General features: G+C 41.1%; 1 protein-coding gene across 1 annotated transcript; it reads left to right on the top strand.

The window, feature by feature from the left end:
- The first annotated feature begins 2,292 nt into the window (after positions 1-2,292).
- On the top strand, positions 2,293-16,192 carry asmt (acetylserotonin O-methyltransferase). Its single transcript, XM_085384570.1, has 9 exons — positions 2,293-2,357; positions 3,000-3,156; positions 3,770-3,944; positions 4,219-4,348; positions 5,166-5,234; positions 7,789-7,907; positions 12,829-12,969; positions 15,331-15,453; positions 15,935-16,192. The coding sequence occupies exons 2-9, from the start codon at positions 3,055-3,057 to the stop codon at positions 16,153-16,155; spliced, it is 1,080 nt and encodes a 359-aa protein (XP_085240696.1). The 5' UTR covers positions 2,293-2,357; positions 3,000-3,054; the 3' UTR covers positions 16,156-16,192.
- The last annotated feature ends 453 nt before the right edge of the window (positions 16,193-16,645 follow it).

The raw sequence follows: 16,645 nt of genomic DNA, 5'->3' as shown, positions 1-16,645 counted from the left end.
CATGTAATAATCTGCTAGAGGGTGTGGGGGGGCCACAGCCCCGTCCTCCAGGGCATGAAGCAGGTATGGAGGAGATCAAAACTCCAGACATCCAGAGGCCCCCAGAACACAAGAGACCAAGGAAGACCAACAGAGGGGCAGCCGCGCCACTGTCCCAGAAAGAGCTGAGGAGAGTCCCAGATGAGGGCTCACTCAGCAGCCGCGGAGCAGAAGCCAGGGGGAGTTGCAGTGACGCGCCCGTGAGCTCCGCCGGCAGCCAGCCGTGCCCCGACTCCGCAGCAGCAGGGAGGCCCCACACTCCAGACCGCAGTCGGACGGCCAACTCCTCCTCCTAGCCCCCCCGCTCCAGCAGGTCGCAGAGAATGGGGGTGAGAGTCTCTGCTCTAATTCATCCCAAAGGTGTTCTTTTGGGTTGAGGTCAGGACTCTGTGCAGGCCAGTCAAGTTCTTCCACACATCCATGTCATTATGGACCTTGCTTTGTGCAGTGGTGCAAAGTCATGTTGAAACAAAATCTGATCTAAGACAAAGTCCATAGCTTTGTCTAAAAACTGGCTGATCAGAGCGCACTTTTTAATATACAAAAGTTAGCTAAACGTGTGCTAAAAATACATCTAGTGTTTTACAAAGCTTAATAACTAAGAGTGCGATACATGAAATCAGACACTGTGTCAGTTGTTGGGATAAGGTTGCTCATTATGGCTCTGACTGCAAATGTGGCCATCACACCCAGATTCAGGAGCAGAGTTGTCATTTCAAGGATCTGTTAGGTGGGTGGGGGCATTTGGCATCTGACAATGGGGACCAGTCATACAAAACAGCAACATCTGAGCACAATCCCGGGTGACTGAAATAATGTTTAGTGGTCGCAGTGGTCATGTCCTTGTCCAGTCACTTCCTATGGCTGTGGCTACAAGCCAGGTGTAGTGGGTGTGATATCCCCTGCTTGTATAACTATCATTTCTTGTTCCGCTGCAATGGTAATGGTTAATGATGTCTCTGTTGGGGAAAACTCCTCCCTGCACTCAGCATCAACAACAGACTGTCTCTCTTTAGTTCTTAACAAGATGGCTGACAAGTTTGGTTCATTTTGCTGCATCTGAAGTCTCGAGGGAACATCTGGAGCAACCTCAGCTGAGACTTTCCAGGCTGATTCCTTAGCATCAAACATAAGTAAGATGTGATAAGTTGGGAAGTGATCACGTTGACCGTTAACTTTGGTCTCAGTAACAGCCAGCAGGATTAAAGCTTTGTATTGATTTTTAACAACTTATAAAGAACAGGCAGATCTCCCAGCACCACAGGAAAAGGTCACGTCTGCAGCCTCAACATTCAGCAACTGACTCATCAGCATCCTTGTATAGTCCAGCACCTCCAGCCTCAACAGAAGAATGAGGCAGGAAACCCAGTCATATTTCTACAGGCTCTAATTTTCTCAAAGGTAAGGAGGACAGAAGGCTCAGTATTTTCTGCAAATTTTTGTAACCTTGGCTCATGAGCTTTTTGACTGACCTGTGGGAATACTGGCTCTCTTATTTTGTGGAGGGTGTCTTATCTTGGACCTGGTGGTGGTTTACCACCAGATCACAACTTCCTGTGGTTCTGGATCAGCTGAAGTGGTCTCTGGGAAGAGCAAGCCTGTGCTTTCTTCTGTAAGAGCTAAAACTGCTGAATTGCCTTAAAAACAGTTTTTGTCCTAGACTCTTGTTTCAATTTGACCTCCTGCTGTGGCATCAAGGCCCGGATGATTGTGGCTAGTTCCTTTAATGTTAGCTAGTTGATATCTTCATCCACTGCGTCTGGTGCCATATTAGAAACAAAAAAAGTAGAAAAATTATAGTTATAAAAAGAGAAAGGTGGCTGATCACTGCACTGCCACCATGTGTGAGTCGTGTAGTAGGTTTTGGAACAGGGCTTTATTTCCACTCCCCAAATAAAATACTTTTTCCAAAGTCAAGTATAGTTCTAGACCCTTAAAAGCGGTCAACTAAACTCAAGCTCTAATGAAGCACCAGGATACAAAATAACAAACAAACCAAGTATTGATCATTTTGGTACTGGCCAATTTAGGCAATCAAGTGGAACAAACACTGAAAACATATCCAATAACAAAGAAACAAAAACAAAAGCTTTTTTAATAGTTATTTATGTAAAAATCGCCATATTCAAAATAACTAATTCAGAAAGCAAAGAAAAATCAACAACGTATTTAAGTTAAATACTCCTCTCCCCATGATGTAGCAACACTTGGTATGTCCCAATTAGCGCTTCTTGTATGTAATAGTGCTCCAGTGGCAGGTAGAAGATTGTTTGGTACCAGCAGACCTCAGAACCCAAGCGGACCCTGGCACAGCTCTGGTAAAACAAGAGAAAACCCTTTGTCTGATGTAGTTTAACGTTGTTGAGCATAAAGTTAACCAAATGTGTGCACAACAGATAGAAAGTGCATTACATTAAATACAAAAAAAATGGTACAAAACCGTACGTGTGCTGAATATGTTTGTAAGTGTAGTTTGTATCAGAAAATAAGGAGGCTCAGTTAGTTGTATTAAGTCTTGGTTGCTGGCTTTATATTTGTGTGGCTGCAAGTATGACCATCACGGATTGAATGATTAATGAAATTACAATGAATGTGTGCTTCTAAGAAATATATGGTGACATAGTATCACTTGAGTGCTAATGCATGAAATGTAAGCAGCACACTTTGCTCTTATGTCCTGTCAAAGAGCTGGCTATCCCACACTATTGGATTTGGGGTGATGAAATCTTTGTAGAAACTGGGTCTGGTATGAGAATGCAGTGGCTGAACAAGAATGAACAAGGCAGCAGTATTTTCAGAGTTGTTTCTTTGTCTGACACACTGAGCCCATGCTCTAATCTAGGTTATCTGGCTGTAATCAGCTTAGCCCACTGCAACACTCGTTGCTGCTGCTGGGTGGGCACGCTGTGTAGTTTTAGTCTGCCTCTTTTCTTACTGCCATTCATGCAAACCTCTTGCAGGTGTAACAACTGAGAAGGCACGTTTCTCTCTTGTCTGGAAGATCGATCTGTGGCAATGGCTGACGGTGGGAAAATGGTTCCAATTAAGGTGTCGCCTACTGCAGACGTGTACCCTAAAAGAATAATGGAGTATATCGAAGGCTTCCTGATCTCCAAGGTAACATATGTACATCGTATATGTATACAGGTCAAATGCAGACATGTGTTGGATTGTAAACTTGACATTTCAGTGGTGCATTAACTAATTGGTTAATTATGTAACACAAATTCCAACATAATAATCAGTACATCATCTATTAAACTATATAGGTCTTGATATCAAAAACCATCGTGTATATAGTGCAAAGATGCTGCATGCTGAAGCTTGTTGACTGGCAAATTACAGTATTTTAGAAACAAAATTAAAGGGTTCTGAAAGGAAAGTCGTTTTACTTCAAACACTTGTTTGAATAATTGGACCAAAAAATGCTGGAAATAATGTGAGCCAGAATGTCAGCAAAATTAATAACCTATGTTTGGTATGTTACTTCAAAACAGCAGGCATGTGCCCTTTTTTCCCCTTCACCAGTAGTCTCTGATATGTTATGTAGTTCATGCAGGACTTAGCAGCTCTGAGAGGAACTGGCCAAAAGTACTTTCATCTATATTAATCTGTGTAGATGAACCCAATCTTACCCAATAGAAGTTCATTAATAACATTCTTTAAAAGTCAATTTATTCTATTAACTTGCCTCTCCATTTATCTCTATTCTCTCTGCTCACTGACCTAGACATTGTTCACATCCTGCGAGCTGGGTGTGTTTGAGCTGTTATTGGGTTCAGAGCGCTCCCTGTCTGCAGCAGAGATCAGTCAGGCTGTGGGTGCGAGTCTGGATGGCACAGAGAGGCTGCTGGCTGCCTGCACTGGCATGCAGCTCCTCAATAGACACCAAGACGATGGGAAAGGTCAGCCGACACACATCAGTAATACAACTTAAGTGAGCCATGTAGCAGTTCTCATTGCTAATTGTCACTTAAGGTTGAACTAGTTTTAAATATGAATGTGGAAGAAAATTGGAATTTACAAGCCCACAATTTAACACTTGTGATCGATTATTGTAATTTATCTGTCTGGAGATTCACTTCCCCTTCTTCAGATATCACGTCATTTCAAATATGAAGTAAAAGGGTTGCATGCATTCATTCAGTAATTTACTCCACCCCTTCTCCCACCTGTCAGTGTCTTACAGTAACACTGAGCAGGCCAGGCTCTTTCTCACGCGCTCCAGTCCTTTGTCCCTCTACCAGTCCATCCATTACCATTCCAAAACAATCTACCTCTGCTGGCACTATCTGACTGATGCCGTCAGGTCAGTACACTGAACATCACCACATCACAAGCTTAGAAATGTATCCAGTGTCCAGGTTGAGAACTGCCATCCAATTTAAATTTTATCAAAATGTTTTTTAATGATCAAACCAATTTTCTAATTTGATTTTTCTCAATACTTGACAGACCACTTGTCAAGCACTTAGTGATATTTGTTGCTTATTAGATCATTACCTTTTTAGTCTTACAGCAGTAAGCTCTTCAGTTTCTATTAAACTGCCTATTTTATGTAAAAGATTTAATCTATGCTTTATATAGTGTTAGAAAATTGAACAATGCCCAGCACACTAAAGTACTTCTATAAACATTTAACTGACACATGCTTGGAGTTTAAGATTTAGTTTGAGAATAAAAGCATACCAAAGTGAGTTAGCAATGAGCTGTGAGAATGTAAGTTTTGACCTGTAGCTTAAGATTGTGGGCTGGATTTCCTGTGGTTTTTTTTTTTTTAAAAACATAATCCTAAAATTGATTTGATTCTCATATCCGGTGGTGGGCTGCCAGCATATTTCAGGCAGTGTGACTGAATGAACTGTTGCTGTAGTTCATCTAAAATGGTGAAAAACCATTCACTGAAGATGCCAAAGGACAAAGACACTGATCAAAATGACTAATTTGATCTTGCAGGAGCTGAACGAAGCATGTGCCACTTACCAAATTGGGATATAATCTTATGAACTGACTGTGAAATGCTCACGTATCATAGGAGTTGAATATGATTAGTAAAGTCTCATGTAACCAGATAATTGCATGTTATGGTTGTCATATAAAGTAATTCTTTCTTTGCCTTATCCCAGAGAGGGAAGAACCCAGTATGAAAAGGCTTTTGGAGTCAGTTCTGGAGACCTGTTTGAAGCAATCTACAGGTGAGAAGCTCCCTTTGTGGTAAACAGACAAAATGCACACTTTACCACATTTGCATTCATCCATGTCTCTCCATCTTGAGCCTGTCTGTCAGTTTTTTGTTTTCTTTTTTCTATTTACAAAAACTATCTGGAATTCATTTGAAGGCAGGTATTGTGTGAGACAGAGGGGGTGTGGACAGGCAGTGATGTGAGGAAGCTTGGGGCAAAGAGAATGCAACCGCCATTGTCCTTTAGGACTCGTGTGTTTATAGTATCTGGTGCCCACAGTTTTAACGCTTCACCAATCTGCGGTGTTCAGGGGTCACATGCAATAAAAATTCACACTTGGTTTGCTAATAGGTTTTGAGCGGTCTCCCTGAGGCCGTGCACTGTAAATCACTGCCAGAAACAAATGGCAATAAATAAAAATATAAATAAAACATCCTTATGGCATGATTTGCAAAACTGTGACAGTTTATTTTCCATAGGACTGAAAAGCACCAAAGTAAAGAGGTCTTTAGTGTAGTGAACCTGGGCACACATTAAGCAGATATCATAAAGCTAAATTTTCTTTGTACTTGCAGTTTTTAGCGTTTTGTACTCTGAAACTGCAGCTGATATAACTGAATAAACCTCATTAACAAGGATGCATGCAAAAACCATGAAGCATATGAGAGTAAAACAATACACCTTTGTGCTGATGACTCTGCAATTGAATGTTAATTGACTGTAAATGAAAATGCCCTACATGAGAGACTTTCTGCACCTGCACACAGTTTAATGTGGAGAAGCAGTTGTTTGTCCCAGCTGATTTCCCCCTGTGAATACTGTGGGTAAATTGGTAAGGGGGAAAACAACCACTGAAATCGGTGCATTCTTGGAGTGCTGCAGCAGGGAGCAGGATGATTCAAAACTGGCTGGATGAGTCACTCCTGTTTACTCACAGCCATTTAACCAGTCATGTACTGCACCTGAATAATTTACAGCAAAGTCTCATCTAGAGCTCGAGTTCTTATACTTGAGAAAGCAGATGATTTGGAGCGAACAGGGGGTCTGGCTTTGGCTATCTGTGATACACATGCCCTTTAACAGTAAAACACTTTACTCTGAAGATGAGTTTTATTTGACTAGGAGGGTTTCAGAATCAAATTTCTTGTCTATTTGAGGATTGCATATAAAAGGAAACGATCACTGGCTGAATTTGTGCTTCTGCATGAAATTGACAGGAAATACAGATGTTGAAGCACTGAGCAAAACTGATTTCTCTAACTTGGTTATTTGAGTCCTTAATAAGATTGAGATTGTCACAAAATCATGGATTACTTGTAATGCTCTCACTGACTTGGGTTGGTTGTGGCTCCAAACATGAATGTTACCAGCAGGAAAGTTGTGCTGGTGAACAAACTATGAAGCATAATTCATAAAGCATAAGGCATCAGTTTGCCTTTTGAACTTTAATTTTGCTGCCATGATAAATGCCACTACAGTAGATCTGCAAATTGAAAATATGTGCCCCATCAGTATATTGTCTGGGCTCTAAAATGCAGACTAGCTTGCTGGAGTCCTGTGTGGAATCTGCATGTGCTGTCTGGGGATTCTGGCTTCCTCCCAGAGTCCAAAGATATGCATGCTGGAGTAACCAGTTCTGAACCTGTGTGATTGTACTTTATACTGGCTCCAGTATAATGGAAAATGGCTCGCATGTCTCCCATCAGCTGTCAGTGCAGGAATACACTGCAATAGTTTGTCAGAAAACATGACAACACTTGGTGAATCATATTTTAAACATTGCTGCTCAAACTATTCTATTGCAGCCAGGATGGCAGAGGCTGGAGCAACAGAAAGCCATTAGCTAGGTCTCCAGCAAGTGCAGAGATGATGGAGACTGGGGGATGCTGAATAATATAAGACACGTCATGCAGTTCTAATATCATGATGTGGACGAGGACAGAAAACCAGGCTAAGCACATTTTACTCAATAGAACTAGAGATGGGATGAGAGTTCAAGTAAATGTATTCCTCATGAAGGAAAACGACTGAAGATTGTCGTTGGGGGGGCATTCATCATTCTATACCCCAAATGTTTTCAAATTGAAGATGACAGTCTGCTGTTTGACCTCACAGTCAATTCATCTTTTCCCATCCAGTGCAGTCAGTGTCTGAAGCAACAATGATTCACTTTCAAAGTTACTCTTGAGGTCACTGTGTCGTCTGAAGCTGGTTTGTGCGTCAGATGGAAGTGGCTTTTGCTACCCTGAAGTTTGGATAAATTCTGTTACAAACTGGAGGCCGTTTGTATGCACAGTGCCCTCATGGCAGGGTGGAGTGCTGGTTGATGAGGTGGAGACTCCTCAGAGCAGCAGCAGTCACCACAGGCTCTTCTGTTCTGCCTCACCCTGTCTCGCACGCACACAACATGGTGTCCCCACAGGGCAAGACTTTGTACAAGAGTGTGTGTGTGTGTGTGTGGCAGCAAGAAGCCTCCTTTAGGCGATCGCTTGCAGAAAATGAAACTTTTTCTACAATGCATTGAGACGACGAAAGTATTACCAATGTTTCTCGTGTGTGTGTGTAGGTCTGATGAGGAAATGGTGAAATTTATGCAGTTAATGCACTCCATCTGGAACATCTGTGGTAAGGATGTGGTCACAGCCTTTGACCTTTCCCCCTTCAAAGTCATCTGCGACCTTGGAGGTAAGTTTTCATCAGATTTCCATAAGTCCGTCCAAGTTTGTCTTAACTGAGCAGCTGCTGGGTCAGCCGCACATTTGCAGTGTACGCATCTTTGATCTCCCCACACCTTCTGAGTCAAAGACTTCATTTACCTTTTTAGTAACCATGTCTTGGATCTGATAGGATCTGGAAGAAAAAACCTGCGGGAACAACAAAGATGTTTAAACAGAGTCATTCCTTAAAAATATTAGGTCAGCTTGAATTCGAGGCAACCCGATCTCAGTTTGTATTAAACATTATTTATTTATTGGAATAATTTCGGCAGCTGAAAGAAGACTTGGAATGAGTTAATTGGCAACAGGTCATTAAGATTGAAAAACTGGCCACCTTCTGTGAAGCTCAGCTAGGATGCTCCTTTATACTCTGTTTTGCAAAGAATTACATTTGCAAACTGGAAAAATCTCAGACTATTCCTCAATGTCAAGACTTTGAACATCTACAGTATAACAGAACCAGCATCTGGGTTAATCTCCTCACAGGCCAAAACTTGGTATTTGTTAGCTGCGATGGTGGTTTAATTTCTTAGAGCCTGATTTGACTTATTTGCTGGCATTTTCTGAGTCATACTTGTTAAAATCTGTAATTCTCCTTGGAAAAATATGAATGAAAGAGAAACCATCTGGCTTATCAGCACTCTTTTCAAATGCCTTCATCTGTGATGATATGAGGGTGGATTAGTATCTGTACTATTGGTAACTTCCAAATCTGGAAAATGAGAATCTGTGCTGAAAAGCAGATGCGCTCCTTAAGAGGTCTTTCAGGGAAGGCCTTCTACATTTCAGTAAGATGATGCCAGACCACATTTTCAATCTATTACAACATCAGTGCAGTGCAGTGCCTACCAAAACACTTGACTCATTAAACAAAATGCAGATTTCCAGGGTTAGGCAGCTAGAATCTCATTCCAGACAAGACTGGAACAAATATTTTTACACTTTACACACCATCTAACATTTTGGTGGATTGTATTTAACTTGATTCTACAGGTATGGAGACGCATGACAAATGTATATCCTATTACCCCTATCACAAGAAGTTCCCCACAAACTAGAATTGGGCATAAGCCAGTAAATACAATTGTAACAACTGTTGAACTGAACAGCTTGTGTGCCTTTTTTTTAAAAATATATGTGAAACTAGACGCTGCTCACAGCAGTCACCTGTCTTTGGATACTTGAAAGGAAGCTTTCTTCACTGTTCTGCGTGTACTGCTTTAAGTCAGATTTATTCATAGCGTCTTTTGAATAGCAGGTTTCTTACAAAATGCTTTACAAGGAGAGCAAATGGCACAATGAATAAACTTTGAGGGAGAGAAATACTGAACAAACACAATAAGAACAGAGCTTGTAAAGCTATGCAGGAAAGCCAACCAACAATGGAACAGATCAAAAAGAAGCATGGAGGAACAAATAAAAGGGTAGTCACAGGAGTTTTCTTCTATCCTAAAAATACTATGAATAAAAGCTGGAAAAGGCTTTTGTCTGAGATATTGAGTCTGTTGCCATCATGTGAATCAAGCTGAGCTAGGAGGTCAGTGTATTCTCAGCTCTGTACTTGTACTGGGTGATATTACAATGCACCAATTGAATTCAGGTGGCTCTGCCCACTGACAATGTGGTGCTTGCATTAAAATGTTGATGCTTATCCCTGAAAGTCCAGTATTCATGTTTAAGAGAATCTGCGCTGTACAAACTGGGTGAACTACTAAACAGACACTGAACGCATACTGACCTTTAGTTCACTGAGAACAGATGCAGCATCTACTTTGACTATCGCTGTACCACAGGTGGCTGCATTGTAGCACCACTACTGACCACATAGGGGTGCTGTGAAGCCAATAAAAGAACAACTTCTCCCACATGGAACCCTATATGTGTACAGTGTTTTACCCACCCCTCTGTGGCTTTCTCAGCATGGGCTTGTATGTTCATGCTTATGCATGATGCTGCATCCCTGAAAAGTGTGTGCTTGGGGAAATAGTAGGAGCCTCAAGGGCACGACTGCAGCATCCCATCTAGACAGTCTCACACAGCATCTGTTGTGTCTGTGCACACCTGCTGCTCAGGAGCTCTTTCTGTCCAGCACTCTGTCAACTAGTTGATTTGGTTTGGATTACAAACCACTGTGTGCACATCTCTGGAAAGAGCCTTCCCTGGGTTTATTTACATTGATTTTAATGTGACATTTAATGGCAATTTAAAAGGCATGTTTTTGTTTAAAATGGATGATCAACTTAAAGGTTACAACCACTGTTAAACCTCTAAAATGTAAACTGCCATCTAGGCAAGACATCTCTCTATATATCCCCCCCCAAGGGAATCTCTCTAATGAGAGACTTGCAGAATAAGGTTTTAAGAAACACTATTATAAACAGTAATGAAAATTATGACAAAACTAGGAAAGGAACAAAAACAAGCCCACCATAGCTTGTTAGTGTTTGCAGTTTACAGCTGTTGAAATGTCTGCTTCTAGGCTATGCCACTAATGTATGAAACATATCAGGAGGTAGTCGCAGCAAAAAAGAAAGCAAGTTATATTTTCATCTTTATGTGGCCAAGTTAACTAAATCAAATTCATTGGGCTGACAAATTAGCCCAATTGTGGGAATTGGTTTGCATGTATACATTTGGGCATTTGTGCTGATCTGAAACTGGTTTGGTAGTGCTGGCTCTGATTGTAGACAGGACATTCAAAAATAGACAAATCTTTGTGGGGAAAACATCATTTTCTACTCTGCTGTGGGGATATGAATGTTAAGTCACATGTCTTCACTATAAACGACATGTGAGCTGTGTCCCAAACCCTGACAACATTCAAAGTGAATGAGGTTCATTTGGTCTATTAGACGTAACTAAATTTGACTCCTAGGTAAACGCCTACAAAAAACTAATTGTTTCCTTTTGATCAATGGTAACTGCATAACAAGCAAACTGAAATCTTTCAAGCTACTTTCATGTTAATCAATTTGTTTCTCTGCAAATGCATTTTAAGACATCAGAATATGGACAGGGTGTTTTAATGTTAGACTGCAAACAAAATCTCAAAGTATTAAGGAAATGCCACTTAAAGCAGCAGTGTCATTCTGATGACTTTCCTGAAATTAAATTGGTTCATCCATAAATTTGAGGCAACTCCAAATGACAGGCGGTCAAATATTTGCATCTTAAGGCCAATATATCCTCACCTCCAACCCCTAGCATGGCTCCACTTCAATCTGCACACTCGTCAATATGCATCTCTCTGGGGTGTATTAGGCCTTCCCCAAAGGAAATCCTCTTCAGCTCCATTCCCCAGCTTGAAAAAGACCTTCTGGTTTATAAAGGAAAAATGTAATTATGCTGAAGCTTGTTCTGAAAGCTGCTCCAGAGCAACAGAGGCATTACTTGACTGTTCACAGGCTGAGCAGTACTCCCCATTGTGAGGTATGTGCAAAATAAAGTTGCCCCTTCTGTGACTGCATTGGATGCAGATGTAGTCAACAATATCCAGCTGACACAATACTGCTGAGGTGCAAACCAGAATGAGTTTGGATTTAAACTGTCCAATGAACAAAACTCCATGAGAATAAAATCCTAATTCTTTATGATTTTTATTTAAATGACCATGTGGATAAAAATTCAGGAAACTTGCACTCATGACATTGACTAGTTTAAAATGCAGCAATAACTGTTGCATTGCTATAATCTGAAACCGTCATCAAAGGATTTCATTAACAAACTGAGACAGTCGGGTCAGCTGGGGAGGACTCCAACAGCATATTGTGTTTGGGTTTTGCTTCCCCTTGTTGCTCTTTGATTTTTCTCCTCTACTGACCCCTGTTTGATGTGAGCCAAATATGGTATTAGGTGGGTGTTTGTAGGAGCTATAGAAAGCTGTGTAAGAATACAATATAGCAGCAACAACTCATACTAGGAGGAAGGCTCTACAGGGCTAGATGGTTTGGCATATATGCCCACAAACACCAGCCGGAGTCTGATTGCCTTTGTAGGTTTGTGTAAAGTGAAATCCTTTGATCCTGTATTCTACCTCACTGTCTCACTCTGTCTCATTCATACATTCTCTAACTTTCTCTTGTCCAATCTTTCCATATCGGTCACTCTGAATTTTTAAATTCAGTTTGCTTTATGAGGCATAATTGATGGTAATGATGCTGCCAACACCTGAAGTTGAAGGATTCATATTTTCACATTAAGTCATTGTTTCCACCCATGTGCACGTTTGTTCATTTCCTCAATTCAAAGCCTCTTCCCATCTCATAAAGTCTGATTTTTCAGTCAAGGTTCTCAGAGGAACACTAATGGCTTCTTTTGAACTCCTAAATGCTAATTTCATGTTAAAATGCACACCGAGGATGCCTGCATGCTCATGTTTAGCTGATCTAAAAATTTGCTTGCTCATCATATCCTCACTGGTGGAAGGGTTTGACCTACTAATGGCACTAAAGGAAAAGTTGGACCGTCACCAAAGTGGAAAACAAAGTAATCCTCTATGCACTTGAAACATTTGTTTATCCAGTCTAAAGAGACTTCAATGATGAAATGAACTGCTGTGGAATTTGTGCACTGACTGTTGCTTGAGAGAACAGGCAGCTTTCATAGCTAAAAATGATTTCAAATGAATTCCAGCATAAAGGTTGATATTCAGAAGTCTAATCAGACTAAAACTGATTAGTCAAATCAAGTAATTTGTTCTGCTCTGCTTTATTGGCATGAATGTTAGCTGAACCATATTCCCAAAGCCACCGCATACAAATCATGCAAATAACCAGATTCTACCTGAAAGCATCTGTTCCGCTTGTATGACTGCACTTTTGAGTGATGCAGTCCTTTTAATGAAGACTGCATTCATTGTGCTGCAACTAACGGTAATTCTCCCTCTCCAGGCTGCAGTGGGGCATTAGCCAAGCACTGCACGTCAGCCTACCCAGAATGCACTGTGACAATCTTTGACCTTCCCAAGGTGGTGCACATGTCCAAGGAACACTTTATCAAGGAGGATGACCAGAGGATAAGCTTTCATGAAGGTAACACCATTATTACTTGGCAAAACCCCTGATGGATGCAGGAATAAGTCTCAATATAACATGTGTTTCTGTTATGTTTTTCTTTCCCTTTTCTTCTCAATAGACTGGTGTCTATAACATAATTCACATGTTATTGACAAGCAGTCTACATTTGGATACACTCTGAGCTCTTGTGTTTACATGTGGTTTTAAAAGGACTCATTATCTCAGTTCTGCTGCATTTTGATAAGATCTAAATATGCAAATTACATAAACAGAGCAAGGGGTTGTCAACAAAACTGGCTGATACTAAGGTTATGGAAATTAAAGACAGGAGCTATGTGACCATCCCAATGAAATGGCAATGAGGGTTTTGTGTAGATAAAACTTTTTCTTCAGTTCTTACCCAAAAGACATCAGTGAACTATTTCATTTTTCTAGTTGACATGTTTCCTTGTTCACAAAACATGGATTCTAATTTGAATATTTTTTCATGATTCTGTTTGAGTGACTTTTGCGAAAACGAATTCTCCAGCTTTTTTTTTTTTTTTTAAGAAAATAGTTTAAGGTAAACAAAAGCAGACATTTGGTTGTTTTTCAGCAAGTTGACTTCACCTGCATAATATCCAGCTCGGTATCCATGTCGGCCAACTCTAAATATACACTCACTGGCTACTTTGTTGGGTACACATGGGAGGCTGTGGTGTTTCAGTGATGCTTAGTTGGTACTAAAGGGCCCAAAGGGTGTCAAGCAAATATCTCATACACATGACATCAGTCTGAACCACTGATCCAAAGCAGGATTCAATTTTATTTATACAGCGCCAAATCACAACAACAGTCGCCTCAAGGTGCTTTATATTATAAGGTAGACTCTACAATAATGCAGAGGAACCCCCCCCAAATCATATGACCCCTATGAGCAAGCACTTTGGTGACAGTGAGAAGGGAAAACTCCCTTTTAACAGGAAGAAACCTCTGGCAGAACCAGGCTCAGGGAGGGGCCGATGCCTGCGGCGAAGCGTTTGGGGGGGAGAGAGAAGGAAGACAGGATAATAGATATGCTGTGGAAGAGAGCCAGCGATTAATAACAAGTATGATTCAGTGCAGAGAGGTCTTGAATCATAGGATGGGTTCATGCTTTCATGTTTACCAAGTTCTGTGCCTACCCTTCACAGTAGATCAGCATTTTTGGAATGCTCAAACCAGCCTGTTTGACACAAATGGCTGCTGCATTCAAATCCTTTCTCCAACATTTCTGATGTTTGAACTTCAGCAGGGACAATGTCTAATTGGATAAAAGCATTAAGTTGTGATTGGCTGTCTAGAGATTTAACAAATAGCTGAACAGGTGTACCTAACAAAATGCCCAGTAAGTCTGAACCATATTGGCCTGTAATGCCTGTCATTACTGCAAAATGTCTTAAAATCACTGATCTCAAAACAAGCAGAATGAGAATTTTGATGTCATCAAATGAGTCTGCCATTCTCCCAGAGTTTGTGGCATGCTGGAAAACATTGGGTAGAATACTAATTGTTTTTTTTTTTTGTATTTTTTTTTTTTTACTTCCTGCTTCCTTTTTTAATGTATATTGTTACCTTCAGCACAGCAGCTATTGTAAGGCAGAGCGCAGGTTTGCAGCAGATGGCAATCTTAAACCCAGACACAAAACTGCTTCCTGCTGTTTTCCTAGCCATCATGGTGTTGAGCACAATGGAAGCTGTGACATGGCCTTTTTAGGAGTGTTGGCCTCAGTGTGCTTTATTTCATAACTTGCAAATATGCCGACACTCTTACAATGGGCATAGAAAAAAAATAGTTACTGCTTGCACACTGATATTACAGAAACGGTGCTGTGTTGGCAGGAAAATAATTTTTCCCTGATAACTATCAGCACAAGACAGCAGCTGGAGATATGCTCTAGTAATTTTTAGGTTGCATGCATTTTATAACGGACAAGCCTTTAGTAGTAATTAGGTTTGAGAATGTAAACCACTAAACGAATCATGTCTTACTACTTGAAGGCTTGTCAACAGAATTATTAATTACATGGAATAATTAAATCAAAGGGAAGCACTCGGCCTAGTTTGAGTCACTAACTTGACATGCTCGTTCCACCAACACGTATCAAATGTACACTTTTAATCATGGCCGCTCTGTTTACATTTCTGCTGCATGTCTAGATGCATATGGCTCACGTGTTCAGGAGAATCCTTTCCACTTTAGCATTGACTTATAGGGTTAAATTCAGAGCCTAGAACTCCCATTCACATAATCTATTCATCAGAACTGGATGACTGAAATGCAGCTGTGTCTTAGGAATTCAATGGAGGGAGTTTTAAAATGTTCATATGGATGGATGTGTTTTCTTTCTTTCTCAGGGGACTTCTTCAAAGACTCTCTACCAGAAGCTGAACTCTATATTCTGGCAAGAATCCTCCATGACTGGACAGACGAACGCTGCGTAGAGCTACTCCAGAGAATCTATAAAGCCTGCAAACCAGGTCTGAGCATATCTGAGTGTGAAAGGGATGAGCGCCTTTTTTTTTTTTTTTCCTCATCTGCTTGAAATGAGAGCAGATTGTATCCCACAATGCAGCTGATCCCAGAGAAATCTGTCCTTCTGACTCTGATCAAAGTCAGACACAAAGCAGCCGACTCTATCACAGAGCAGAGAGGGCAGCAAAAGAAAAATGAGAAAGTCGGGATGGTGAATAGTGTCACAGTGCCAGCTTACAGAAGGAAGTGGGGTTTAAAAGCAGACCTGGGCTCAGATTTGGCTTATGCCAGTCATTAACCATAATCATCATCTGAAAGGTGGCCTGATGTAGCAACACCTAGTAGGGATCATCACATTGGATCGATTGGTTTAACGTGTGTGGTTATTTTGTTTTTTGGTTTTGCAAACCTGTCTCCAAGCTTTGCCAGGACCCTTTATTTAAAGGGGGGAAAGAACTGAAGCAGGTATTTTTATCCCTGCTATAGGAGGTGCTGTGCTGGTGGTGGAGGCGCTGCTCAGTGAGGATGGTTCTGGCCCGCTTACAGCTCAGCTTTACTCCCTGAACATGCTGGTGCAGACGGAGGGCAGAGAGAGGACAGATGTTCAGTATGCTGCCCTGTTGACTGCTGCCGGATTCACCAACATCCAGCACTGCCTCACTGGGAAGATCTATGATGCGGTGCTGGGACACAAAGGCATAAGATGAAGAAAAATGGATGCTGTACCAGGAGTGAAGCCTCACTCCTGGGGGGGGGAAATCACATCCCTTTCCTGTGTTTTCACTTTTCCCATGAAATTTCAAAATGAATAAATTCTTCAGCATGACTACAGCGTCGCATTTCTGATTGCATAATCAAAGGTTTGACTCTAGATATTTAAACTAATGTCCTTGTTTTGGACAATCTGTATGACAGGAAATTTCATCAAGTTTCTTAGAAAGAACAAAAGGTGCCCTGCATGCCACTAGTAAGGACCATAAAGAAGCTGAAAAGGTCTCAGAAACAAAGCTAAGGCTTGTCTCCAAATTGGAAACTTTAGCTCCAGACTGTTTAATCTGAATAGTCTCATTTTAAATCCTGTCTCTATTCGGCGCTCCCAGTGAAAATCTTAAGATCTTCAGCTCTGCCTCCCTTTTGTCACTCCCTCCAAACCACACATCATAGCAGGGGTGTCTATCATCTTGCAAACCTTCCCTT

Source organism: Rhamphochromis longiceps, linkage group LG16 (assembly GCF_057381845.1).
Source record: "Rhamphochromis longiceps isolate RC_006_pf linkage group LG16, R_longiceps_female_GT1.1, whole genome shotgun sequence".
NCBI classification, from domain to species: domain Eukaryota; kingdom Metazoa; phylum Chordata; class Actinopteri; order Cichliformes; family Cichlidae; genus Rhamphochromis; species Rhamphochromis longiceps.
The sequence above is the reverse complement of the archived record's forward strand: the minus strand, read 5'-3'. Positions and strand labels throughout refer to the sequence as shown.

Bases quoted from the DNA above. Each gene is read 5' to 3' on its own strand.
- asmt (XM_085384570.1), top strand. From the start codon at position 3,055: ATGGCTGACGGTGGGAAAATGGTTCCAATTAAGGTGTCGCCTACTGCA. The intron at 3,157-3,769 runs GTAACATATGTA...TCACTGACCTAG, and splicing joins AAGGCTTCCTGATCTCCAAG to ACATTGTTCACATCCTGCGA. The intron at 3,945-4,218 runs GTCAGCCGACAC...CCCACCTGTCAG, and splicing joins ACACCAAGACGATGGGAAAG to TGTCTTACAGTAACACTGAG.